We start from the raw sequence: 27201 nt of genomic DNA on the forward strand, positions 1-27201 counted from the left end.
CCTTGCAGCTGCAGGACTACCGTCCTCTACAGCAAGTCCTCCCCGCCCCGAGCCCTTGGTCATCACCTGGGTCTCAGCCTCAATTGTCAGTCCTCTACACATGCACCAGGGGAGTCCCCAGGAATGCCCAGGCTGGGGAGTACGGACGTATTGAAGTCCTGTGCAAGCTCTTTGAGGGTTCCTCTCAGGTTGTCCCCTGCACACATAGAGAGATCACAGGGAAGGTAGCCCTGGACAGGCATATACATAGAATGCCACTGCTCTCTCTCCTCCACCAGCCAACTTTCCTTTGCTCTACTCTGACGCTTCATTCATCCTGTCCACAACATTCACTGAGCACCTGCCACATGCCAAGCACTGCCCTGGGCTCTGGGGAGGTCGCAGTGAACAAGACAGACCAGCCTGGCCCTGGGGAAGTTGAGGGAGGAAGATACTCACAGCTCCACGGACCTGGACAGGATGGCAGACAGAGTGAGCAGGATGCATCCGTAGGGGCCCACTTCGAACTGGCAAGGGGAGAGAGGAATGAGCTCCATCCAGTCTGCACCTCCCTCCTCTCAGCCCCTACACCGCTGTGGAGGCGGCACCCCAGGTAGCAGCCTGCCCTGAGCCTCTGCCTCCAGCCCGGCCTGGAAGGCTGCCAGGTGGCCTCAGGGCAGACCCCCTAAAGGATGGGAGGTGTGCCAGCCTGACTGATGACAGGGCAGAATGCTGGTGATGCAGGGGTCACCACAGAACACATCACCACTTGAGTCCTTGAAGCTCAAGCGACGGCAGTGGTCGTGGCAGGCCCCATATGTGCAGATGTGTCCTGGGCATTATCACATTGAATACTCTACCAGACCTGGGGGAAGTGCTGTTATTCCTGCCCTCCACTCTGTAAGGGATTGAGGCTCAGACACTGAGTGGCCTGCCAGAGGTCACAGCTTGTAGGTGGCACAGTGGGGTTCCAGGGGGCTCCATGTAGTTCCTGATCCCTTACTCTGAAGAACCATGCTATGCTGAGAGCAGCAGAGAGCCGGTTTGGAGCAGAGTTGAGATCTGAGTGAGACAAGGCAAGCGGGCCGTGCAAGTGCAAATCTTTTTTTAAAGTTTTGATATTTTTTTCATCATGGATTTTTTAATTTTTTAAAATGTCATTTATTATTTGAGTTTTATGGCACCTCCTTAAATACTGCACCCAAAGTGAGCACCTTATTCTTCTCCCCCTGGTCCCAACCCTGGTCTGGAGCCCAGGTCCTGGGTGGGGCATGGCTGCCTGGTTTTAAATCCTGGCTCTCCTACTCCTAGCTATGTGAACATGGGGACGCTCTTTAACTCCTCTGTCTTCAGTCTTCTCATCTATAAAACATGGATAATAATCATAGTACCTACCCTCATCAGGCTGTGAAGATTACATGAGTTAATCCTTGTAAAGCACTTAGAACAGGGCCTGTCACCTGTGTTAGCTGGTGTGTGTATGATGCTGGTTAGTATGATGCTGGTTCTGTACTCCCCACCTGTCCAGTGAGCCCAACAGGCCACAGCCCACTGGGATAAACCATTTTTGCTCCCTGGAAAACCATCCTTCAACTGCAAGTCAGTATGAAGGCCTTACCATCTGCCATCCCATTGTGGGTACAATAAACTGTGGTTGAAGATGCTGCCTATTACAATAGTCAGTGTTCCTTGTGTGTAATTAGCTTCTTTTTTGAACTTAAAATCAGAAAAAAAAAAGCTTATTTCTCCTGAGAATTTTATAACTTACCATATTTCCATTTTTGCCTTGGCTGCCAGAAAGCTCAGAGCCAAATATGGTGTTCTAGAGTGTGTTAACTATTGCAGCTCAAGCTCTTGATAAAAAAATTATTCTTTCTTTTTCTCAAAATATAATCTTTATTTTTATCCAGTAATTCAATTAGTCATTAACAAAAAATTACTGAGTGAAATTTCTATACCAAGAGGATGTTCCCTGCTAAAGCTGTACTTGTAAACAAGGTAGAAATGTATCCATCCTCTTGGGGAAGTAACTCAAGGGAAGAAAAAATAAGCGACTTGTAAAGGGTGGGGAAGGGGCTCTGCCATGATAGAAATGCAGGCTCCACTGGAAACACGCAGGAAAGGCCTTCAACACAGACTTAGAGCTTAGGGAGGGAGAGAGTGCCAAGGAAGACTTTCTGGAGAAAATCATGTCTAACAGAAACCCAAGGGACAAGCAGAAATCAGAAGAGAAGAGAACACTGCTCCAGGCAAGAAGAGAAGCACATGCAAAGGCCCAGAGGCAAGAGAGTGCAAGCTGACTATGCAGCAGCAGAGAAGAGCCCTGATGATGTCTTTTTTTTTTTTTTAACAAGCAACTTCAAGTCCCTTTTGTGGAAGTAGAAATGGAATGAATCAATCAACAATAATCTTAAATCAAGCTCATCTTAATCCTGCAATTTCAGGCTAGTCACTTCACTTCTGTTGCCCTCAGCTTCACCATTTGCAAAACAAGGACCTTGAGGACCCATCTGGCAAATTTCCTTGGCTGGCATACAGTATACATTCTATGAGACAGTGTCTGTAGAAGTGCTCTGACAATTGTAAATGTTGATGTCCTCACACAGGGGGCACAAGCCTGTGAGGACTTGGGCCACCGGCCCCTTATCACAGCTCTGCTACAGAATTGCATGTTGCCTTATCTTCCCTTCCGTAAAAAGCCTACGTACTCTGCCATGACTTTCATTTCCCCTGGGGGACGTCACAAAGAGTTTTTAGTCTCAGTTTTCTCCTCTGGAATGCCTACGTACTTCTGCCATGGACTTACACATTGTCTTGGGGAAGCATGGTACTTTCTTGGTCTGTGGTCTGTTTCCTCTTCTGCCATGCTTATAATGCCCGCCTACTTATCAGACTGCAATTACATAATGGACACAGAAGCCTATGGCAAGCCCCAGCTCCCTCTATAAATTTATTATTACTCTTTGTGCCAGAATTTCCCCTAGTCACCCTCAAGAAGACCTCACCCTGAGCCCTGGACATGCCCTTCTGCAGAGGGTAGAAAGCGAACTCTGCTTGGAGCTTCTTGCTCTAGCCAGAACACAACTGAATTGTACCAATATTCCATTTTGTTTGTTAAAACTTTTATTAAAATTATCTCATCAAATTCAAGCTGCCAAGACACTGAGACCACAGGGCAATGTGCCTGCAATGAAAGGCGAGCTCAGACAAGGCAACTGGGCCGGAAACCACTGTTAGGGTCCAGAAAAATGTCTGGTGCCACTTAGGAGGAAGAGGCCATTCTTCCAGTGCTGCTCTGAGGCTCTGAGAGAACTGAGCCCACCAAGGGACTCCAATGGCAGGCAGAGGCATCCCTAAGCTGGCCAGGGGCCTGCCAGACACCTCACCCAGAGCGTGAGCGGTAATGAAAACACGGTGAGGAGGCTATTTATTTTGGGCAGAGATGGCTCAGTATGCATTTCCAGGCCTGGCACGAGGAATCCCTCTTAAGCCCAGGCCATGAAAAATGAATTTGGTGAGGGCAGTGCTGAGGCAGCTCAACTGATTCCAGCAAAAACAAATTAAACTGCAGGGGGAAAACACTGCCTTCCAGAGTGAGGAAGGCCAAATGTTGACCCTCTGTACCAAGAACCAAAGCTGGGCGAGGAGGGGGACTGCTTTGAGTCCATAGGCCTTACTGAAAAAAGGCAGTCCCCTTGCCCTGGAGCAGACCTCACTCTCTGAACCCCTTTCATAGTCACTGTCTTGCTTAGGCTTCATTGAAACCCTGAGGTACAGGCCAAGCAGCAGGCCCCACCTTACAGACAAGCTTACAGAGGCCCTGGTGCTGAGGGGCCACCTGGGGCCATCAGTTGGCAGAGACAAGCCTCAGAACTTTGGGTCACTTGAGCAAGTACCCTCAGGCCCCTCGTTGGGCTCCTAGCAGACTCACCAGTTATTTCCCTTTCCTGGATGTGGTGGCTTCATGCTCTGCTCACCTGTGTGGTACAGGTGTCCTCAGTCCTGGCCACCTTGCTCAAATGCTGCACACTGACGCCATCAGGCTCTGCTTGTCTCTCACATGTACTGCCATATTCTCATACGTTCTGAATTTACTAGTAGGTCTCCTTTCTGCTGATTCAGATTGCTGGTACTTGATTTAGAAAACATGCTTCTCCATATGTTTACGGTTCTTTGAGAACCATGGTTAGAGAGTGAAGAGCTGGAAGTTATCTGATAACTGCTATAAATTCCATTTTCTGGATGAGAAAACTGAAGTCCAGTGACTTTCCCAAGGGCACATGTGAATAAGGAATAAGCCAGAGGAGGTCCCCAGGCCCCTGTTCCAGGCCTTCTGGCCACCCTTGGCCAAGCAGTGAACACATAGCATCAACAGACAGCCAGCTGGATTATTCTGAGGAAGAACCAGACAGAGGTACGGACAGGGAGCAAGCAACAGCCAGTCCAGGGCTATCCTCCCACTGACCTCCTCCGCAGTCTGGACAGAGCAACCCATGCGGAAAGGGAATCATCCTAATCTGTGTCTGTGTGCCTAGCCGTGGGGCACTCCATGGGCTGAGTCTTCATGAGAGGTAACAGCCCTGAGATGAAAGGACTTCATGGGGATTGGCACCTCCAGTGACCTAACACCTGCCTCCCTTATTCTCAGAGCAGGCCCTGTTTCCTATCCAAGGGACATCTGGTGTTGTCAGGACCTGGGCACTTCCTAGGGCTGTGCCAGGTCCTCAGGGTCTTTGGCAAAAAGTGCTGCAGGAGGGTATTCTATTGGCAGGAGCTTTAGGCCTGGTCCCACATCCTGCAAGTTCTCCTACCCTCTCAGTTGACCACCAAATCCTCCAGTGCCTTCCCTGGGGCCTCAAAGAGCAGATCCCACACCCAGAAGCCTGAAGGAAAGGCCAAGGGGAGGCCCAGAGGTTTGCTCACACCCCAGGAGAGAAAGCAGATGCTCTTTCTTTGCTTTAATCCTGACACACAGACATCAGAATCGTGAGGCCTTGCAGTTGGGGATCTCAGAGATCACATCATGGGCCTCCTGGCCTTGGCTCACTCTGCGCAACCCCCTGCTATGAGTCTTCCCCCCATTTCCACATGTCTACCACTAACCCATCTCAAGGCTGCCCTTAAACCACCATGACAGTGGCAAGCGTAACACCCACAGCAGGAGCTAGCAATCCCTCACAAGGCCAAGCAAGCACACCTATTGCAGGAATTCTGCACAGTGCTCTGAGGGAGGCACCAGTATTGTTATCCACATTTCACAGATGAGGAAACTGAGGTACAGAGCTACTAAGTAAGTTGCCCAAGGTCACAGAGCTACTAAAGGGTGAACCTAGATCCCAGGCCAGGCTGACTGGCTCTAGACCATGTTCTGTACCTCTGGGATGTGCAATCCCTTCTCTACAAAGCCTGTGATACCACAGCCCTACCCTGAACACCTGAGCCCTTTGACTCTGACGCTGTCTGGCCCTGGCCTACAGCCAGGAGTGGACATACAGCTCTCCTCCAGCAGATTGGTGGCTCCGGGTCCCAGCCTAGACCAGCCCTGCCTCCCTACGGACACCAAGCAGGGTTGGATCTCCATCAACACTGCTAAGCCCTCTAACCCAGCTTGAGAAGCCACTTTCTCCTCACCGCCCCCCTACCACCACCACCACCAGGCCTAGGACCCACTCTGCTGACTAGGAGTTCATGATTTCCAGAGGCAGCTGCTTCCGCTGGGACAGAGAGCTCTCGTGACCACTGTCTACAAGCTGCTTCCCCTTCACTCCAACCCCACCCAATGCAGCTCTGCTTTTTGCAGCTCTAGCTATGGCTCTCCCTGAGCTTGTCTCCATGGCCAGCCCTCAAGGATGCAATGGCAGAAACTGGACTCCTTGCCACCAAGTCCATTCTTCTCTAGCCAAAATCACCCTCGTGTCCTCAGCCCACCGCCTGGGGGCCAGTATCAGCCCTTTCCCAGCCTCTCTGCCTCCTCCTGGGGGAAGGGGAAATGCCAATTCCAGTGCACTAGCTTCTCTTCCACAATGCAATGAGAAGGCTAGTAAAGCATGGCCTATAAAAATAAACTATTGTTCATACCTGATGAATGCTGTGTTGAAGAAAAGTCACCAGCTCCTCATAACAGGTCAAACTGTGGAGTGTGAGCTGAGAAGAAACAAGCACACAGTATGAGCTGCCCAAGCCCCCATGGATGGAGCCCCTCCTGGATTAGCTCATGCTGCCCTGGCTTCAGTCGCTACAAAACCCAACTTGCAGCACTCTGGGAGGCCGAGGCAGGCGGATTGCTCGAGGTCAGGAGTTCGAAACCAGCCTGAGCAAGAGTGAGACCCCGTTCTCTACTATAAGTAGAAAGAAATTAATTGGCCAACTAATATATATAGAAAAAATTAGCCAGGCATGGTGGCGCATGCCTATAGTCCCAGCTACTCGGGAGGCTGAGGCGGGAGGATTGCTTGAGCCCAGGAGTTTGAGGTTGCTGTGAGCTAGCTAGGCTGATGCCATGGCACTCACTCTAGCCTGGGCAACAAAGCGAGACTCTGTCTCAAAAAAAAAAAAAAAAAATCCCACTTGGGAATGTCCCTGCATCAGACAGCAGCATCCTCCAGGGCATGGCTGAGCAGCACACTCACACCTGTGTGCAGCTGAAAGGCTGGCCCAGCACAGCTGGGGTCTCTAGGGTAGTCTGCCCTACAGCAGCCCTGGGACTCCTTTGAGAGTCCTCAGGATTCTAGACACCATGGGACTAAAGCAAAGGATCCAGCATCAGGCATTGCCCCAACAGGGGAGGGCTGCTCCCCCATGGGAGAGCCATTGACATCTGAGAAGAGGCTGGGGGTCGGGGCATGTAGGGTGGGTGTCACATCCAAATCACAACAGCCAAGCCAGGTCAAAGCCCAACAGGCCATATCCTGAGCCCAATGGGAAGCAGCAGCTATGAGTCTCCTTTGCTTTCTCAGGCAGGCCAGGAAAAAACACTTTTAGAAAAACATTCAACGATGTGAGATCCTTAATTAGGGTCACAGGGCCACACGTGCCTAAACATAGGTCAAATGAAACTAATTAATTAAAGCAAAAATTCTCAGTGAAGAGGTGGCTGAAAAACTTCACTGTTTTCATATTTTCAAAAATCCCAAAGTGTATGTCTCTCATTTTTTCCCCTCACTTTGTATTACTTGGGTCTGCTTTTATGGCTGGTGCTCTATGCTGCGAGTTCCTCCCCACTTTCTAACTTCTTCTCCCTCTCCATCCCACCCCTATTCCACCCCCATCCCAACATCCTCCCATGACAATCCTAGAGAAGACGCTAAAGAAATACGAAGAAGGAGAGGGAAGGCTGGGGCTTAGCCAAAAGGCATGATGTACAGACTGCTGGTGGAACTGCAGCTCTGCACCCGCAAGGTGACAGGGAGACAGTTGGCATTTTGGCCATAAAGCCAGCTCTGGCATGAGCTCATCCCAAACCCACCCCACTTCTGCCCCCACCCCCAACCCCATCCCAGGACAAGGATACTGTGGGCCTGGGCTGTAGGGAGAGCCAGCCCATCCCCAGCTAGGGAAGGATTTACTTATATGAAAGGAGACAGTCCCCAAACAAAGCCAAAGGTTGCGTGATAATTTTCCAGAAAGCCGTACTGTTTCTAAGACTCCATCTGCTTTGTATTTCCCTGTTGGACTGAACTGCTGTATTCCCGAAGCCCTAAAAAGGAAAGGAAGGTGCATGAGTCCTGCGCATAGAAAGAAGATGTGCCCTCCAGCCAGGGTGAAACCACATGTGTCATTAAAGGAGGACAAATAAGAAAGTGGCTCCAGAGCAAAAAATGGAGCCAAGGGTTTCTCATTTTCCCCACTTTGAACTTACCGGCTAAGAGAACTCAGCTAGCAGGGGAGAAAAAAAAAAAAAAAAGGAAGGAAAAGACAGCAGAGGGAGAGCTTGGAATAACCAAACCCTAGCCCTGGCAGTAGGAAGTCTGACTCTCACCCACAAATGACAAATTTATTTCCAGACTGAGGAATGCTGCCTTGCCTGTCCTTTTCATTGACTTGAGGAACTCTGGCCTTTGTCCTGAGACTCCCTACCATTATGCCGTCAGTATCTTTGCCGCAGCACCCAGTGGGTACACAGCCCAATGCAGCAGGGACTAGGAGAAAGGTTTGGGTTTGGGGCCCACTGTGCCATTAGCTGTTATGTAGCCTTGGACCAGACACTGTCCCTCCCCCTCTCTGGGCTTCTGCTTCCTGATATGTAAGACAGGGAGAAAATGAATTCCTGCCTCATCTGTTCTCAAGGCTGCCCTGTAGATACTAAGAGCCAGGATTAGTATTAAATATATGCCAGATATTGTCCACCAAGCACATTTATTATTATCATCTATTTATACTGATAAAATGATTTAAACTGATATTATATTTATTACATAGCATTTCTTTATATTGACTCATTTAGTTCTTATAACCACCCCATTATTATTGTCATCCCCATTTTTCAGATGAGTAAACAGATGCGGCACAGAGAGGTTAACAGTCAATTGCTCAAGGTCACACAGCCAATAAACAACAGTGTCGAGTCTGCCTCTAAGGGTCCCTTCCATTAAGCACTATGCTATGGTGACCAATGTACCCTCCAAAGTGTGGGCCTTGGCCCCAAAAGTTACCTCCTTTACTAATGCTTAGCCACACAGCTGGGACAAAGTGATGCCCATACTCTGACAGGTCAGGCTGAAAGCCAGCGCACCATCCGTGTAGGTTGGTTATATGGGGTAGGACAGAGGCAGCAGGGAAAGACCACACTGGTCATGGGCAATGGAGTCCAAGGCCCAGGCTCCAGCTAATCTCTCTGAGTCTCCTCCCTCTATAGAATGGGGACCAAGAGCAGTATGGTGGAGTCACTCATTACTGGCTCAACCTGAGGGCTATTTTTTGAGGCCTCCAGATCAGAGAAATATAGAGGGAACCTGGCTACTAGGGTCAGAGGTTTTCTCAGAGGGGTTACCCAGGACGCCCCAGGAGGAAGGTAGGTAGACATGACTGCCCTTCCAAGATGAGAACTGGAGCCCAGGGAGGGCATCACAGCCATGTGGAGGGCCTGGGCCCCTCCCCCAATCCAGGGCTGCCCAGCACATCGGGCTGACTCGGGCTCGTCCTAGCACGTGGCATAGGGCTGGGTACTGGAGGTCATGCAGATATGGTCCTTAGGCCCCAAGGACAGGAACACACACAGCCAGCTTGCCTGCCGCTACACCAACAGAGGTTAAGCAGTAGCGACACAGCCCTCGGAACAACTTACAGTGTGACCACAGCTCTCTTTCGGCCCCCAGCCCTCCACACAATGTCTGCGATGGCCAGGGTGAGGCAACGGGTCCTGTGGGCATCTGAAGGCTGCAGCCCCCTGAGGACAAGAAAGGAAATGGTTTAGGCTCATGGGGACACAAGGCTGAGACCCTCCAGCCCTGTGAAGGGGCCACTTGCAGCCCAGAGACTCCAAGGCAGAGCCTGGGGAGAAGGGGCTCTGCAGCTGAGGGTTGAGGGAGGAGCCTGCAGGGAGGGCCCCAGGCAGGGCTGGAGGAGGAGGAGGAAGCTAAGGAAAGTGCCCACCGGAGCAAAGGGGCTCCAGAGGCTTGGTGGGGCTCAGCAGTATATGTAAGAAAGGACCCTGAGTTCAGATAGGGCCCAAAAGGCCCAAGCCAGGCATTCGAGGAAGGTTGCCATCTCAGGCAATTGCAGGGCACTGCCCTGCCATGGCTGTGGCCATGCTCATATCTGAGCCCCTGGAGACACCAGCTTGTACAGGCTCTTCACTCCCAGGTGCTGACGGGACAACAGCCAGACTTGCTGGATATTTAGATCCAGGGCGTGGGGAGGAGGGATAGGAAGGATTCAATGACAACCTCCGTGTTTTTTGAGGGCACACAGTGGAGCCACCAACTGACATAAGGAGTATGTGGCTAAGGGAGGTGGCTAGTAAGGGCAGATGATGAGCTACACTTCAGACTTACTGAGCTCGAGGTGCATGCAGACCCCCAGGTAAAGCTGTTGGACATGTCGAAAGCCCAGCACAGAAGTTGGGGCTGGGTACGGATTTCCCAGAGGGAGGAAGAAGAAGGGCAGAGGTAGTGCCAAGGATGGAACCCTGTGGAACTCTGAGGTGTCTGGAGAAGCAGGGGAGGGGAGAGTCAAAGAGGCAGGGGCAGAGTGAGGACGGACTGCCATGATGCAGTCTTGGGACCAAAGGGTTTAAGGTGGTCACGCAGTGAGCAGTATCGAAAATGGCAGGCAGCTCTCTTGCAATAAAAATGGTGACCGAGAGGTGCCTGGTGCATGAAGTGAACAAGAGGGAAGAAAGGAAATAGTCAGATACAGACATTTCTTTCCATTTCACATTTCCTGGCCTCCTTAGGGCTATATTTCTTGCCTGCCCCTAGATCCTGTGAATTTTTTAAAAAGTCATACAAAAGCTAATTTTTGTATGACTTTTCCTAATAAAAAAGTCTTGATGAAAACCCTGTGGGGCTCAAAGAAATACAGAGGAGGGGGTTCCATGTTTTCCATCTTTCAATCACCGAATAAAACCCAAACCCCATGTCGAGCTATGTCCCTCCTCTCCAGGGCAAAAGAAGGGAAACCAGGAGACCAGGGCACAGCCCACTGTGCCGGGCAACATGTGGTGACTGCCCATGGCCTGGGACACAGAGCCAGCAATCTATGCCCAGGCTGTTGTGGTCCAATGACTTTAAGATGAGAGGCAATAAACATTGCAGTCCCTCAGTTTCACCATCTGTAAACTGGCAATGACAATTGCACCTCCCTCCTGGCTTTAAATAAGATGATGTTTGTAAGGTCCATGGCCCAGTGCCTGGCACATGGTGAAATGTTTGATGGTACCAATCACTATTGTCTTTATGAAAACATCAAGTCCTCACTTGGGCCATGACAATGGGAAAATGAGTTCCCAACATCTGATAAGAAAGTGACACTAAGCCCCTGACACTGGAAATTCTTCAAATGCAATGAGACAAGCAACACGCACTCAAGCACTTAAGAAAATAAAACAGTAGACTGCCTGATATTTCTTTAGCCTCAGGAAGCCCATCATGTTCCTCGGAGGAAATAGTTAACCATGCTATCACCAAACCGGACGCCCGAGCTGTTGGGAACACTAGCCCAGGTCACCATTCACTATGAAAACAACGGTGAGAAAACATTGCTCTAGGTTTCAAGAGAGGCCACGTCAAAGACTGGGGGCATCTGGAAAGCAGACCTTGTCAGATAAAGGAGAAAAGACTGGACGCTTATCTCTTTGGATTCAGAACCCACAAATGTGGACTCCATCATCCCACACGGCTCCTGTTTCATGCCCTGCCCTCATCCAAATGAGGGCCATGTCCATACATCCTGAGTACCTTCCACCCATCCTCCCCCGCCATTGTCCTGGGTCAGGATGTCCTGCCCTCAGCTGAGCTGCTACAGCCAGTGTCCCACCACCATTTCTGCTCCATCTCACCCTCTCTCCAATCTCCACTGCATATACTCACAGGGTAGCGTGGAGCAGGGGTTTGGGAGGGTTTTCCTACACCACAAGTATGAGCAGTTAAAACCCTTAACATAGGTAGGAGCTGTGCAAAATTATGCCTGGGTTATATTCTGGGCCTAGAACACTTATGCTGGAAAAGCTCTGTATTTGGAACTAAGGAGACAACTTTAAAACACTGTGTTCCACACTAACTTACTGAAGCAGATAATCCTCAGTTGGAAGCTTCTCAGTATAGTAACAAATAAGATTTTAAAAACCAACATATATAGTTAGTAAAAATTGGAAAAAATAAACATGGAGGAAGGAAGGAGAGCTTGGGGAAGTAGAACCAACTGTCTTGGCACTTGGTTTTAGGAACTAATATCCCCTTTCCTTAGATCCTGTCTTTTCAGCACTGTGCAACACAATCAAGACATCTTGCTCCTAGGCCTGACCTGGCTCCCCCATCTCACAGGATCTGCTTACAGCCCCTCTAAACCTCCATGTCCTCTATGCATAAGTCCTCATTCTTTCGATTGGCTTCTGGTTAGTAACTCTGCCAGTCTCTCCGTCCTTCCCTGACCCTTCTTCATCTTTCTCTTTTGAGACACTGCTTTCCAGAAAGCACAGTAGAGATAGGAAAGTACAATGGCCAGACAACGAAGAGGCCTGGGCTGCATTCCTGGCTCACAGGCTTTGGGGAAGCCCCTGCCTTCCCTGGCCTTCACTTCTCTACACACCTACAAATGTGGGCACTGGATCAGATGCCCTCTAAGCATCATTCTGGCCTTGGCATTCTGTCATTTAACTTGCCCCAGTGTAGACAGGGCTGTGTGGTTGCTCAAGAGCCCCAAGAAGACAGCAGAGGAAAGCACAATTGTGCCTGAGTCACCCAGACTCAACCTTCTCCAGAGGGCTCAGTGTCTCCCTTCACAAGTAGAACCCTGATGACAGTCAGGTCCTGCACTGCCTGATCAGTCAGACACATGTTTGTCAAACTCCTCCCAGGAGGCTGGCACCCAGCCAGGCTCTTAAACCAGAGAAGTTTCTTTAAGAGTCAAATTCCAGGCCACATGTAGTGGCTCACGCCTATAATCCCAGAACCTTGAGAGAATCTCTTAAGGCCAGGAGTTAAAGATCAGCCTGGGCAACATGGTGAGGCCCTGTTTCTACAAAAAATTTAAAAAAAAGTTAGGCAGGCATGGTAGCATGCACCTGTAATCCCAGCTACTTGGGAGGCTGAGGCAGGAGAATCAGCTAAGCCCAGGAATTTGAGGCTACAGTGAGCTATGATCCTAACACTATACTCTAGCCCAGCAATAGAGTGAGACTCTGTCTCCAAAAAAAAAAAAGAGTCAAATTCTTCATAGGAGAAGTTCAGGATAAAGACATTTATCTAGGAATGGGGAAAACAAATTATCTTGGGGAGTAATACATCCTGTTTTTGCATAAATTATCCAAATGTTTCAGATTAAAGAAGTGTTTCTACCCTAATTATCTCAAAATAGCCTCACCTGTCCACTCTGATGTGCCCATATGAACTGAGTCTACAGACAATTCAGGGAGGAGCTCACAATGAGCAGAGGTGGGTTATTCTACCCCTTCTGCTCCTTCTCAGGGTTGAAAGCTGTGGGAGGGGGTGGGAAGAAGGCTGGTCTGGGGCCACCGGACCTGGATGCCAAGCCTGGTTCTGCTACTCCTGTTCACAGGGGCTCTGGGCAAGGGCCCCTCCTCCTCTGGCCTCAAATTGCCCAATTCCAGAAGGAAAGTGAAAATTTGATGAGGACTTCCTAGACCCCTGACTCTCAGATCTGCACCAGCCTCTGGGGACCCCTCCTGGTCCATGGCTCTCTCCAGTCCTTGAGGATGAATAAGAACTCATCATCTCTTTCCTTCTCAAGTGGAAAAACACTGAGTCCTGCCACCTAGCTCTGTCCTTCCCGACTGAGGAGAGACCGGCTGCTGGCCTGATGGAATGAGTCTTAATGAAGCCAGACAGTCCTGCAGAAAAAACACCGTTGCTGCCAAGAAGCCTTTATTTCAGCATGACTTCCCTGGAGGATGCGAGCCCATCCTCCATTCTGCTTTCACAGAATTATTTCCCTGTCGGTTGTGGGGAAAAGAGTTGGAGGAGGGGGCCTCCAGACCCAGCATGGGGGGAAGGAGAAAAGTACAGGGCTCAGGGCACACGGGTCCTGAGCTTTCCGGGAGCCTAGAGCTCGCCGGCTGCAGATGCATGGCATGTGGGTCATCATGGTATTCCTGAAGAGAACAGAGGCGCTCGCCTTGGTTTTTACAAAGCTGGATCATTTATGGAATCTTGGAATTTCAGAGTCAAAAGGGAATGCTAAAGTCTCACACCCAACCAAGCACAGACAGCCAGTATAAGAACATCAATAACCCAATCAAATGATATAAAAAATGTATAACTAAGTCAATGAAACCAGATGAGCTGGGGACTGAGGGTAGTACCTGAAATGACCAAGTTTTTCGCCTAGACAACATGAGGCAGAGGCTCCCCAAGTGTTTGCTATGTTACTCTCCATACTCTTCTGCACTATTTTTTTCTAAAGTAGGGCAAAAGGAAAGTGCTACTGAGAAGCCCTTCATGAACAGAGCCACCCCTTGGTCACTAAGAGTCTGAATGGGAGTCCAGTGATGGGGTGTCTAAAACTCATGGCCCTCAGCCTCCCTTGCAGTGGCTCCTCTGGCTTCCCAGGACCTCCATTGCTCCCTGTCTCTTGAAGGGCACAGCAGTATTTATTGGTGTGACAGACAGACATCATGTGCCAGTCTTAACCCTGCCAGGGATGCCAGGTATGACTCTGAGCAAGCATCTTCCCCTCTCTGGGCCTCAGTTTCCCCATCTGTACCATGGCAGGCTGAGTTTGATGGTACTACTTTCTTGCATAGCCCTTGAAGATATTTACAAAGGACTTCATTCTTTCTTACTGAGTCCAATTTAGGCAGGCCAGAGATTACTATTCCTAATCCACAGATGAAGAAAGTGAGGTCCTGCTCCCCTAGGACTGTATTCCACATCCTGACCCGGTCCAGTGCTCTCTTCAGCACCCCACCCCCCAACCCGGGTATCAACACCTATAGGCTAGACCTCACCCACTTGGCAAGGAGGAACTTCTTTGGCCTCTGACTTGTAGGGCCTCAGCAAAGCAGCAACACACACTCTACCTCCCTTCTCTTCTTCTGGCCTCAAGCACGGGCCCCTCACTCCCCTGTCTTTGCTTGACCCAAGTCCTAACCTGTCCCTGGGAGGGTTCTCCCTCCCTACTCCCTATCTACCCCTGAGGCAGGTCCAGGAAGTGGGAGAAGGAAACTCAGGATGGGAAGGATGGGGAGGACATCTGGTCCCTGTTGCCCATGGTACACTATCACCAGGAGAAGGGGAGTCCCAGCTGGGGTCAGGGGAGAGGGTCTCTGGGACCTCCTCAGCTTGTCACGATGAGATATCTCTTCCTAAGTCCCCTCAGATTTTTTCAGAGAGTCCCGGTGACCAAGCCCAGCTCTCCACTCTTCCCTCTCAGCTGGGTATGAATAATGGGCTCCTCAGGCCAGACATGAGGTCTGCTACGTTCCACCTGCATGGCACAGCACCCTTATGCTGGAGGCAGCAGGGGGTGGAAGTGCAAGAGGGGGCAATTACAAGCAGTACTCAGAGTTGCAGGACTCCAAAATAAGGGGAGGTCACTCTCCTACACCATGAATCCTTCTAGGCTCCTTCAAGGCAGTCCTTACCAGCAGGCTGAGCTCTCCCGGCCATGGCACAGACTTCCTCTGCAGGAAGCCTCCCCTGCAGAATCGGGCTCCTCCCATCAGGTGTACCCTTGCACATAACATAACTCCCAGCAGGCCAGCAGCTGCTGCTTCTCTCTTCCTCCTCCTCCTCCCATACCCACAGCCCAGCCCCACCATCCTTGGCCTGCAGACAAACACAGACCTGGCCTCGGAGAGACTTCTACCCAGCTAGCCCAACTCCTCTCTCAGGGTCCTAGCAGACAGGGCACCACTGAGGGCCAAGGCTGCATTTCCTCCTGCCCCCATTCCCCTAGCAGAGCCCTGGCAAAAGTAATAGGTGCTTAAATAGGTACCTGTCAATATAAATGAGGGCCTCAGTCAGCGCTTGGCAGGAGCAGGCCTGGCTGACAACGGGAGGTGGAGAACCTCACTCCCCATAGCTTGGCACAGTTTTCTTTCTACCCAGAGCCCGCCTTGGGATCTCAATCTGGATGGCTTTCTGCCTTCCAAGCCCTGGCTCTCCTCTCTGTCATGGAGAACAGAACTCTGCCCCCAAGGGTGTGGCCTGAGGGATACAAAAGCTCTCACATCCCCTTAGTGGGGTGGGGTGGGTGACAAGGAATCAAGCCTGCCTTGTGGCCTGAGTAGAATCAGCCCTTCCTGGAAGCAACTGAAAACCTCCTCCTGACTATTGGGAAATCATCCACAACTTCCCCCAGAAGACCAAAATTGGAGTTGAAAAGCAACTCTGAAGGAGCACTAGACTGAAATGGGTTATGAGACACCTCATCTCCCACAAGGGCCAAGGCCAAGACTTGACTCGAGAAGCTGGCAGTGCCTAAGGCCCCTCTGGCAGCCTGGCCCTGACCCATCTACCACCCCAGGTCTCACCCTGCCCCTCCAAACGCTGCCCTGGCCACCCCAGGCAACCCTTCACTCTCTCCCTGCCCTCAGGCCTTTGCACATCTTGTTCTCTTTACTGGAATCCCATTCCACCTCCCCTCCCTGTTTGTCTGGATAACTCATTCATTTGTCCATGCGTTCATTCTACAAAAATTCTAAGGGCCTCTTCTGCAGACTAGGCACTGGGCTGGATGCCAGAGACCCGGCTACAAACTAGGCAGCCCAAGCAGGCCCCATTCTCATGGGGCTTGTGCTCTGGGGGCAGGGGGAAGACATGGACAGGTAACGACACCAATGAACAAGAGCACCACCAATTGGGAGTGGAGTTATTGGAGGAAGGGCCTGGGTTTATCTGAACTGGGGAGGTCAGTGAAAGGCCTCCATAAAGACATGGCCTCTGAGCACTGGGAGGAGCCAGCAGGCAGAGTGCCTGAGCACACAGGCCTGTGGGCCCAGGAAGGAGTTTGAGGATATTTGCTAGGAAGTGGGGAACAGGAATGTGCAAGAATATGCATGAAGGGGACCAGGGGTTCTGATCATTCTTCAGATCTCAGTAAGATTTAAATGTCACCCCTCCAGAAAGCCTGCCCTGACCCTGTGGTGTGCCAGTGAACTCTTAGCATCCTGTAAGTCCTTTATAACTGCCTGTCCATATGTTCTCCTGTTCAACCGTTGGTACCATGAGGGCAAGGCTGTATCCATCTTGTTCAACCCCATATCCCACTAAGAACCTGGGAAGTATGCTCTGCGTGCTCTTGTTCAGTGCAAGGGAGGAACATAAGCAGGTGGTCCATATGGGCTCAGAATCCCTGCCCCCTCTGAGGACAGCCAGCAAGTTGTACCCAGTCAGGAGTGTTCCTGAGCACAGAGGACTGTGTTGACCCCACTAGGGAGAGCCGATGGCAGGGTCTCTGCCACAATGTTAAACTCAAGCCTCAAAGCACATTCCTGACCAGAACTTCCAGAGCAGGCAGTGGGGAACGACCCTGCTCAGACGACAGGACTAGGGGTAGACCCAGGTGGGAAGAGGAGTGAGGCAAAGAAAAGGATAAGGACAAGGTGAGTGAGATCTTCCTGTGGAAATGTTATGTTGCTGTGTTTACGGTTAGCACCTTGTGGTTTGAGAAGAAATAACTTGATTACTATTGGGTAAAACCATTAGAAAAATTGTAAGATACCAAGCAGGAAAAGCTACCTTCACTAGGACCTTGTCTAAAGCAAAATCATCTATGCTGGTGAATGTGCTTCATTTGTGTACTGAGCCTGGCTAGACGTTCTCCTAGTGAACACTGTCTCTCCCTGGAGTATGAACATAAACACGTGGGGAAGGCTCCTTGTTGTCTTAGTAACACCTAGGCTTTTTAAAAAAAGGTTCTGAAATGCTTATGACAAAGAATAAATGCCTTTCAATATAGTTCAGGAACTGGCAAAATTAAGCTATGGTTTTAAAATCCATTTAATTATTAATACAACTTTAGCAAGAAGAATGGGGTACCTACTAGGCAGGAGCAGGAGGATTCTTCTGGAGTACTGAAAAATTTTCTTTCTTGATCTAGGTAATAAGTTTATGGCTGTGATGAACATAAGTTCATGGTGGTTTTGTGATCATTCATTAAGTGGAACACGTGAGTTGTGCACTGTTCTGTACGTATGTTACATTTCAACTAAAAGCGTAAAACAAAAAAAGACCAACTGCCTGAAGTTCTGGACTTCCAAGGGCGACTGGCACAAGCTGGTAACTGGGCACTTGGGCAGGGAAGGGAAGCAGGCTGCCTCCTCAGGGAGGCCTTGCTGGCCTGCAGCCCCGGCCAGCACCTTGCCAAGCCTTCATCATGGCACAAACAATGGTGTAGGATTATGGTTCTCTATCTGTCTCTCAACCTCACAGAGCATTTCTGGAGAAAACACGCATCTTATTTTCCCCTGTGTCACTTGTGCCTGCACAAAGAGGTTCCAGGAATGTGTACTGAATGAATGAGAATGAGAACAAGAACAAGGCACCCATGTGCAAACACTGTGTGAAAATGAATGGCTGCAGGGAGTGGAAGCAGTGTACTGTGAGGCTGCCTGGAATGTTAGTCACAGCTGTTGGCAGAGAGGAGACAGTGTGGGGAGTGGGTAGAGGCCTGGACTTAGTCAAAGGGTCAGCAGGTTGATGTAGGGGTGGAAGGGATTCAGGCAGCTTGCCTTCTGATAGAGTGGAAGTGGTTTCAATACCATTCCAGCAGCCCCTTACCACATGGAGCACCAATGACCAGCCCTCCCTGCTTTTAGAAACAAGTGTACACAAGTCCATTTAACACTGGTCAGCACAGGCCCTGACCAGCTGCCATCACCCTTTCCTTTCTTGACCTGCAGAAGACAGGGAATATCAGGGAACACACACACTTCCTTGCTTGTTTTTTCTGGACGCTATAGAGAAGCCCTGGGAAAAGAAGATATTGCCAGAAGGAGTACTGACTTACCGAGCACAGTTGGCTCTGCTATCTCCTTCGAACAGGAGCTTTTGTAGGACACAGCCTTGGACAGCTGCCAGGACCCCACAGGGACCACCCTGCAAAGAATGGTATGTGTTACTGCCAGTGAAAACTGGCCCAGGAATCCCTGCCTACAAGTTACAGATCACGAGTCCCCTGTTGTGTGGCATGGCCTTCATGTTGTCTTTGACATAGCAATTGCTTCCATAATGTGCTGACCCCGAGTCACAGGGAGGGGGTGACAAGGTCCCAGTGCCTACACTAAATAAAGGGGCCGATCTGCAATGTGTGTTGGGAAGAAAGTGACCATTCAGGACCAGTCAGGTGTGAACCTCAGGACATCACCATAGGTTTCCCTGCATCTAGGAAAATGATTCTATGTCACAGGCTGAGGGTATTAATTATCTACTCAGCCTTTAAGTCCCTTCCCAGAGACCTCCTTCTCCAGGAAACTTTCCCTGCCCATCTCAGCTACCAGTTAGCCTTTCAGCAGCCTACACTTATATGAGCTCTCTTATGCTCAGCTTGTGGCCTGCCTCATCACCCCATTTGGCATGTCTCTCTCCCTCCCATCCTGCAGTGCGAAGACTCCCTGAGGAGCCCACCCCTGCAGGCATCATAGGGCCTAGCACAGCCCCTGGCCCCCAGGACACATCAGCAAAGGCCAGTGGGACAAAATAGCACAAACAGTGCCCATCCAGGTTCAAGGAATGTCAGAGAAGGAGGTGGGGTGCAAGACAATGAGCTGAGCTTGGCTACACGAGGAAAGGTCAGAAACTGGTGGTCTTAGGGCTCTTCCTCAGGTATCTTGGGGTAGGAAGGCTCCTGGGACTTGAGAAATGGAACCTGGCTGAGCTGTCCTATTAATTTGCTGATTCTTTGATCCTGTATTTAACATATCTTCTGGCCCTTAATGAGTATAACTTGGGAAATGTGTGCAAGCCACATTCAAAGCCTGCCACCAGCAACCTACATTTGCCCAGCTTCTATTACATCCTCCTCTTGAAGTACCTGCTCCACATACTTGGTCCTTTTGCTTTTTCCTGTAGCCCCTAGACTTTCATATAGCCTCTCCTTTATTCGTGCTGCCAACTATCTGGAGTGCCCTTTCTCTAGCTCCACCTAAAAAATCCTGTGCATTTCTTGATCCTCAGCCCAAGAAGGCCTCACCGATGGCCCCAACCAGACTCAGGGCCTCCTCCTGCCCCCTCTTTCTAAACATCCCAGCATTGTGCACCACTCACAGAAAGTGTTCCTTAAATCCATGTGCAATATGTACATCTCCAAAGCAGAGGGGTCTTGTTCCCCAGCTCTCACTCCATGAGCCATACAAGTGTGGCTGTGCCCAGTGACAACTCAGCATATATGGGGTTGGCTGGCCTGGGATAGCCCAGCTAATGCCCGAAGGATTGACCAAACTGGGAGGCACCCTCACCACCACATGAGATGCCTGGCAGAAAGGGCCCTGGGAAACTTAAGAGCAACCTGCCTTCTTCTGCACAATGCCGTACTTTAACGAGGCTGTGTTATTAAAGGAAAAACTCTGAAGTTTCCATTCTTCGTTGAAACAGCAAAAGTTGGAACCAAACAGAAGGGTCTTTATTTCCTATGAAAAGAAGAGAGAATTTTATTGGTTGTTTTAAAAGCAAACAACAATGCTTAGTGTGAATATTCCCACAGGAGTTGGTCTTGAATTCTAGCAGCGCCCTCCATTTTCTAACAGCGTTATCTCTTTTCTTTTTATTTTGCAAGCCCATTCTTCTCATATTTGAGGAAACAGAAACTCAACCCTGAGGGTATTACCTATGTAATATCTTTAAACCAAACCAGCCGGTGCTAACATGAGCCAAAAATCTTTGTAAGCTCCTTATAGAAACCTTGAATCACAAACTTTTAGTTTTGCAAGGGAACTTGGAGATCCTCTGATCCTCCACAGGGAAGACTAGAGGTTTTCTAACCTGACCTCACATTAGAATTGCCTAGGAAGCCCTTTAAAATCATCCTGATGCTCAGGCAACATGCCTGCCCAATTAAATCTGAATTGCAGGGGGTGAGAGTCCAATATCAATAGTTATATACCTCCCCCAGGTGATTCCACTGTGTAGCCAGGGTTGAGAACCATTGCTCTAGTACAGGGTTAGCAACCTATGATTCACAGGCCAAATCAACTCCTCCCACTTGTTTTGTAAATAAAGTTTTATTGGCACACAGCAATGCCCACTTGTTTACATATCGTCTATGGCTGCTTTTAAAGCACAAGGGCAGAGATGAATCAGGGCAACAAAGATCGTGTGGTCAGCAAAGCCAAAAATATATTATCTAGCCCTTCACAGAAAAAGCATGCTGACTCCTGCTCTAGTACAACCCTTTGTCACATGTAAGAATCCCCTTTATTGTGCCCCATAAACTCTGCTTGAGCACCCCAACCACCCAAGAAGGGGTTCCCACTGCCTGCCAAGGCAGCTTCTCCATTTTTTTACAGCTTTGCCTTCCCCAGATTTCTAGCTATATAACAAACTCACTGTTCATCTCCCATTAACTTAAGCACCATCCACCAGAGCCCCAGAAATGGTCAATCTCTTCTCTACTGACAGGCCCTCACAAGCCCTCAATGGGAAGGCAGAGCCTCTCCTGCCAGCTCCTCCTGGTGGGCCTGCCCTCTCTGTCTGCCATGGTTTTACATCTGAGGGGATCTCTGAAGCCTCAAGTGAGCCCCTAGACCAAGAGGCAGATTCTGTAACCACCTCCTTGCACCCCTTCTCTGGGTCAGACCTTTCCTACAGACTCAGATTGTTTTCCACTAGAATTAGTTATTTTTTTTCTTTTCATTAAGTGTAAGGGAAATCTCTGTGACAAAAGCATTTGTTCATGTGCCATCAAATGTGGGCTGGTGGCACACGAGAGAGGATGCATACATTCATCTGTCAAGGCCAAGTTCCCCTTCTTGTGCCAACTATAATCATCCATGTGTTTGAACTGAGTTTCCTGAGAGCCTAGAAACTGTAGACTTGGGTTTTCTGGCTGAACCCCATCTCTATTCTCTTATCTACAGAATGACAGCTCCCAGACAGGCACAGTATGGTCAATAGAGCCTGGAAACCTAGATGAACTCCAATTGCCATCAAGGCCAAGGCCCCAGGGCTCTCATTTTCCCTCTGTGAGCCTCACTTTTTCCAGTTGCTTTTGGAGATGCTACTGCTGGGTGGTCTTGAGGAGCCTCTAAGGGCCCTTCCCCAAATGGGAGTGCTCTGGCCATCATGGCCCTGTGGCTATAGAAGGCTAAAGCACCTACTACCAGGTTTGGGGCCACTTAAACGTGTCTGACCCTCTGTGGCTTCACAAGAGGGAGGAGGAAAGGGAAGGGGAGACAAGGGAAAAGGAGAAAAGGGAGGAAGAAGGGAGGGAAAGGACAAAACCTCTAGAAAAATCTTTTACTTTTTGATCAGTGTGCAGAGTAAATATACAAAAGGTAGAAGAGGAGGTCAGCTGTGTCCCCAGAAATTTTATTTTATCCTACTGGATCCTGGTTAAGGCCTGGGGAGGACAGCAAGAGTGACATTCCATTTCGCAGGAACCTCTGACCACAGGGAGGGTGAGGCCACCCTGGTCATGCCCATTATGGATGAGGTACGGTGGCTATGAGCCAGTAAAAAAACTGGGTCCTGCAATGTTTGCAAGGGGAGGGTACAGCCTCCTCCCTCACCTTTTGTCTTAGAGAGGGAAAGGGAGCTGCCAGGACTGGAACACAGTTTTCCACACTATTGGCTCAGGTTTTCTTCTGCATCACACCCAAATTTCCATTTCAACAATGACCAAGAGATTATGATGAGATGGATTAGGCCAAGAAGATCAAAATCACATCATCCTTATCAATTTGAATCAAGATGCTTTGAACATGGGAGTCTCTTACACATCTAAGTTGACACCTACCTTTGCTACTAAGAGGTCAATTGGCTTTGACTCTATCTGCAGCTTGAGTATAGATGGGACTGGGCACAGGATGACTTCTTCCTTTATCATCTCGTCCTCCACATCCTCTGAAAGAAAACCATGGACATGTGAGCCCCACATTATGCCTCACAGAGAACAAACTATGAAATGATCAAGCACCATGGATACTGATAATTTTGGAGCAGGCTTAGTGAAAGGAGGGCTCCTCCACCATTCACCCCAGGTCTGCTTTGGGACTCCCAGGCCTTCACCAGAAGGAAAGAAAGCAGAACGAGACAGACCTTACTCCTGTCACAACCCCTCTCTGTTCGTGCCACAAGAATGCTGTTGGGCAGGACTTAGCTACTGGCCCACTAGAAAGTTCCACACATGGACATGCAGTGAAACAAGTGCCTAGGGTCTAAACCATTGAGCTAGGCCCAGGAAAACCTAGTTCAGACACATTCCTCACAAAAAATGTGGGCATGGTCAGCAAGTTCATCCCCCTGAGGACAAACATGAAGAGGACAAACATGACTTAGAAAAGAAAATGTAACCATGCCTAATAAAATAATATTATATCATCACTATTGTAGCTTACATTTATTGGCCACTTGGATTTTATCATGTAACCTCCTTGACAGCCTTATGAAGGGATAATTACCCCATTTACAGATGAGAAAACTAAGGCTTAGAAGAATTAAGTAACTGGCCCCAAGTCAAGCAAACCAAAGTGGCAAAGACAGGGTAAAAACTCAGGCAACTCCTAGACCCTAGGCCATCTGCCTCCCCTGGACCTCCAGAAGAAACACTAGGCCATATTCAAGATGTAGTCATCTCACAGTTGGAGCATGATATGAGATTTGGTCTCCAGTGTTGGAGGTGGGGCCTGGTGGGAGGAGTTTGGGTCATGGTCGGTACATCCCTCACAAATGGCTTGGGGCCCTCACCATGATAATAATGAGCGAGTTCTCGCTTTATTAGTTCACAAGAGAACTGGTTGTTTAAAAGAGCCTGGCACCACTTCCTCCCTCTCTTGCTCCTTCTTTCGCCATGCGACACACCTGTTCCACCTTGGCCTTTCACCCTGATTGGAAGCTCCCTGAAACCCTGACCAAAAGCAGATGCTGGCACGATGTTTCTTGTGCAGCCTACAGAACTGTGAGCCAAATAAACCTCTTTTCTTTATAAATTACCCAGCCTCAGTACTTCCTTTATAGCAATGAAAAATGGACTAACACAGGGCAACTGGACCCAGAGAGGGTCCCACCTCAGTTTTTGGTGGCACCAGCCTGTGACTTCCCAGCTGGATGAGTCCCTCTCGCCACTACCCCCAATGCCACTGCATTCCCCGGAACACTCAGGTGAAGAACCCAAGAAAAAAACAATACCAAGGCAATGGTGCTGGCACATCTGAGCAGAGTGGAATCCAGAAAATAGCTAAGGACTTGGCTCCATGAATTTGGCTCCTAAGAGGAGTCTGCCAGAGTGTGCCTGTTTGAGTGGAATGTAGTATCAAAAGCCAACATTCCCAGGATACATACGTTATATCTTATTCTATAGCTTCCTTTTTTCCCCTGGAGGAGAACCAGCCACAGCACAAGGCAAACTCCTAGAGACTCAATCCACTGAATAAGCAAACAGAATTACCTTTGGCCTTTAAAAAAAAAAAGTATGGAATTTATATAAGAATCTGAATTTAAATGAGAATCCTTCTTAGTTAGGGTCTCTGGAAACGCTACTCTGTGATCATAGCTTCACACAAATAACCTGAAATAAAGACCAGATGTTCACCCAGCAACACGAATAGAGCTTAAAAACATGATGCTGGGTAGAGAAAGTCAGAAACCAAATCAGATATATAACACAATACTATTTACATCAAGTAAAAATACATGCATACAAAACAACACTACACATTTAGCAAGAACATATACAAGAAAAAAATATAGACTAAGCATAACAGAATGGTTGCTTATGGGGACAGAAGGACATGGAAGTGTGGAGGGTAGGGCTAAAGGGAAATAGGGAAGGAAAGGTAAGAGGGAGAGAGGGAGAGGGGAGGCTGATGGGCAGGCCTTGCAAAGATGAATACTGAGAATGTTCTTTGGAGGAACAGAGATATGTGGTTAGTTCCAACCTAGGCACTTGAGGCCTCAAACAAAGGGGCAAGTAACCTGAGTGATTCCACTGGACCCTGAAGGGCTCCTTGCAATGCCTCAGGCCAGAGAATTTCCTGGAGCACAGAAAGGACACTATTTAAGCCTATGTAGAGGTTTCAGTTTAGTCTGAGGTTGTCAGTGAGGGATCCAGGCCTGAAACATACTCTGCCTGCACCCCATGAAGTAAGCCTGGGAATAGAGGCTGGGGGCCCAGAGGAAGAAGACTCAGGTGGAGCACAGGCCAGTGGGAGCCCCCAGAAGGAGGCAGCTTCCCTTGGCTACTACAGCGAGGAATTGATCCCAGTGCAGGGAGTTGGTTTAGGACCACAAAGCAGGCCTCAGGCCCAGATGTGGTACGACCGTCATGCAAGGGAAAAACAAAATGCTCCAGAATGACATGTTGGCCATGCAAACAAAACTGTTAGCAAATGCCAGTGGTTTCAGAATGCTATTTTTAAGGTCCTGGTATAAATGTCTGGTTGAAAAGAAGCAAAGAGTTTTGCTTCCCATGCCATTTTATGTACCCTTTGGAGGGAAGAAAAAAAAAATACACACACACACACAGAGTATTAATAATTGCATTGCGTTTCAAGAGAGAGTCGAAGATACTGAAGGGAATGAGGTTTATCTATGGATTCTATAGGGAGAATGACCCATAGAGCTCTTTTCTAGGAGCCTGTGCAGTATTTCTCACTGATCACAAGATATCTTCTAGAGGTGCCCAAGATCAGAAATTCAGCATCCCTCCAGGGTTGCTCTCCTCTCCTCCACCCCCCGACCAGTGCCTCAGGCTGAAACCTCAGCCCTCTCCCACCCACCAAGCCACCCCAGCCTCTGCATTATCCTGCCTCCAGAATGTCTCATATCTGTACCCCCAACCCCACCTTTCTCTCTCCACTGTTATAAGAATACGTCATTATTTTTCTATTTGCTTACCAAGTGCTTCATCAAACACCCATGATATACTAGGAACAACGTGAGACAGAGGAGGTCCCGAGATGACTACAGCACTACCCCTGCATTCAAGGAGCTCAATCCCCAGTGGGAAAGACAGAGCTCCCAAACAAATTGTAATATAACGCAATAAGTGATGAAATAGTTCAAGGGTTTTAAGAACAGAAGGGAAGTGGGTCATAATGGGTCAGGGATGATTCCCATAAGATCATTCCCACTTGAGGAGGGCCCTGAAATATCCACAGGATTTCCCAGGTAATGGGGGTCTCATCACCCTTCTCTGGACTATTTTAAGAGCCCCCTTACCAGCTGTCTCCCAACATCCAGGCTCATAACCCTAAAATCCATCCTTCACCCAAGTCTAGATGTAGAGCCCGAATGCATGTCTGGATATCTTCCTCACTAGCACCAAATCTTCCAGGGCTCCTTACTGCCCAATGACTTACAGTCCAGCTCTTTAGCACAGCACTTAAAATCATCCTTGCCCTGGCCCAGCCTTGCCCCAGGCCTCATCTCCTGCTGACCCCAGGACTTTCCTTTGTAGGCCAGTCACTTTCAGCCAATCTCTCTTGAACACTCCAGACTCATGTGGTTCCTTCCACATCTCTATTTGGCAAGACCTTACTCATCCTTCAAAGTCCAGCCTAAATGCCAACTCGCTATGGAAATTTCCAGAACCCACCACAGAACTTGGCTTACACGTCTATCTTTTGAAGCAGTTAAGCACTGCTCGGCACCTGCTTCATGTGATGCTGTGGGAGGACATGTTTCTCCCTTTGTTCCACCCAACCCTGACCTCCAAAAAGGCTAGGCCACCTTTGATTCACCTTAGTCTGCTTTCAATAGAGCCTTGCATATGCCCTAGCAGGTAACTGCTAACAAAAGTGTGCTGAATTGAATCAAAGTAAAATGAATTGGGATGGAAAAGGAAGTGCTGTTCCTCTAACCAAATTCAATTCCTTGTTTCTACACCACCCCCTCCCCAAGACCTCTCTTTCCTCTTCTCTCTTTTATAAGCTCTCTCAGGGACTGGGTTCCAGGGTCCCTTATCCTTCTCCTCCTCCTTTTCTAAATCATTAGCTGAGCCACTAGCAAAGAGGGGGTTGGCCTCCCTCTGGAAAACATGCAAACACATGTGCATACCCCCCACACACACACAACACTTCAAACAGCTGGCTTCTGAGAATTGCTAAAAGCCTTCCTTCCAGTAGAAGCTTTCTGGGTTCAGACAGCTGGGAACTGCTTTGCTTTGTGACCAAACACAAGCAGTTCATTGGAAAATTTCAAAGTGCGGTGCTACACAGAAAGGCTTCAGATGCCAACGCTTCCTGGCTTCTACGTAGGCCAAATAATCCCCACTAGCCATTCTGGTGATTAAAACTCTGAAGATCCATTACCTCCAAGGAGTTACACAGAGTAACCTCCACTGTCCAGAGACCTGTCCCTCTCTTTCAACTTCATCAAAGCAAACTGTCAGACTGCAAGTACCACATATGGAACTTCTAAAGGGGGGCATGGCTTTCTTCCTTTAGTTTAA

At 49.1% G+C, this 27201-nt stretch overlaps 1 protein-coding gene across 3 annotated transcripts in view; it reads right to left on the reverse strand.

The window, feature by feature from the left end:
• Positions 1-27201, reverse strand: part of MINDY4 (MINDY lysine 48 deubiquitinase 4) — a 111520-nt gene that overhangs the window by 36354 nt on the left and 47965 nt on the right. For all 3 annotated transcript variants that reach the window (XM_076006327.1, XM_012735855.3, XM_076006328.1), the window contains exons 7-13: positions 22549-22655; positions 20108-20224; positions 18607-18695; positions 9263-9364; positions 7612-7675; positions 6058-6123; positions 439-506 (exon numbers count right to left, since the gene is read on the reverse strand). In XM_076006327.1, coding sequence (XP_075862442.1) covers positions 439-506; positions 6058-6123; positions 7612-7675; positions 9263-9364; positions 18607-18695; positions 20108-20224; positions 22549-22655 — 613 coding nt within the window. The remainder of the gene's footprint in view (positions 1-438; positions 507-6057; positions 6124-7611; positions 7676-9262; positions 9365-18606; positions 18696-20107; positions 20225-22548; positions 22656-27201) is intronic.

The sequence above is a fragment of the Microcebus murinus genome, chromosome 9 (assembly GCF_040939455.1).
Source record: "Microcebus murinus isolate Inina chromosome 9, M.murinus_Inina_mat1.0, whole genome shotgun sequence".
Lineage (NCBI taxonomy): Eukaryota > Metazoa > Chordata > Mammalia > Primates > Cheirogaleidae > Microcebus > Microcebus murinus.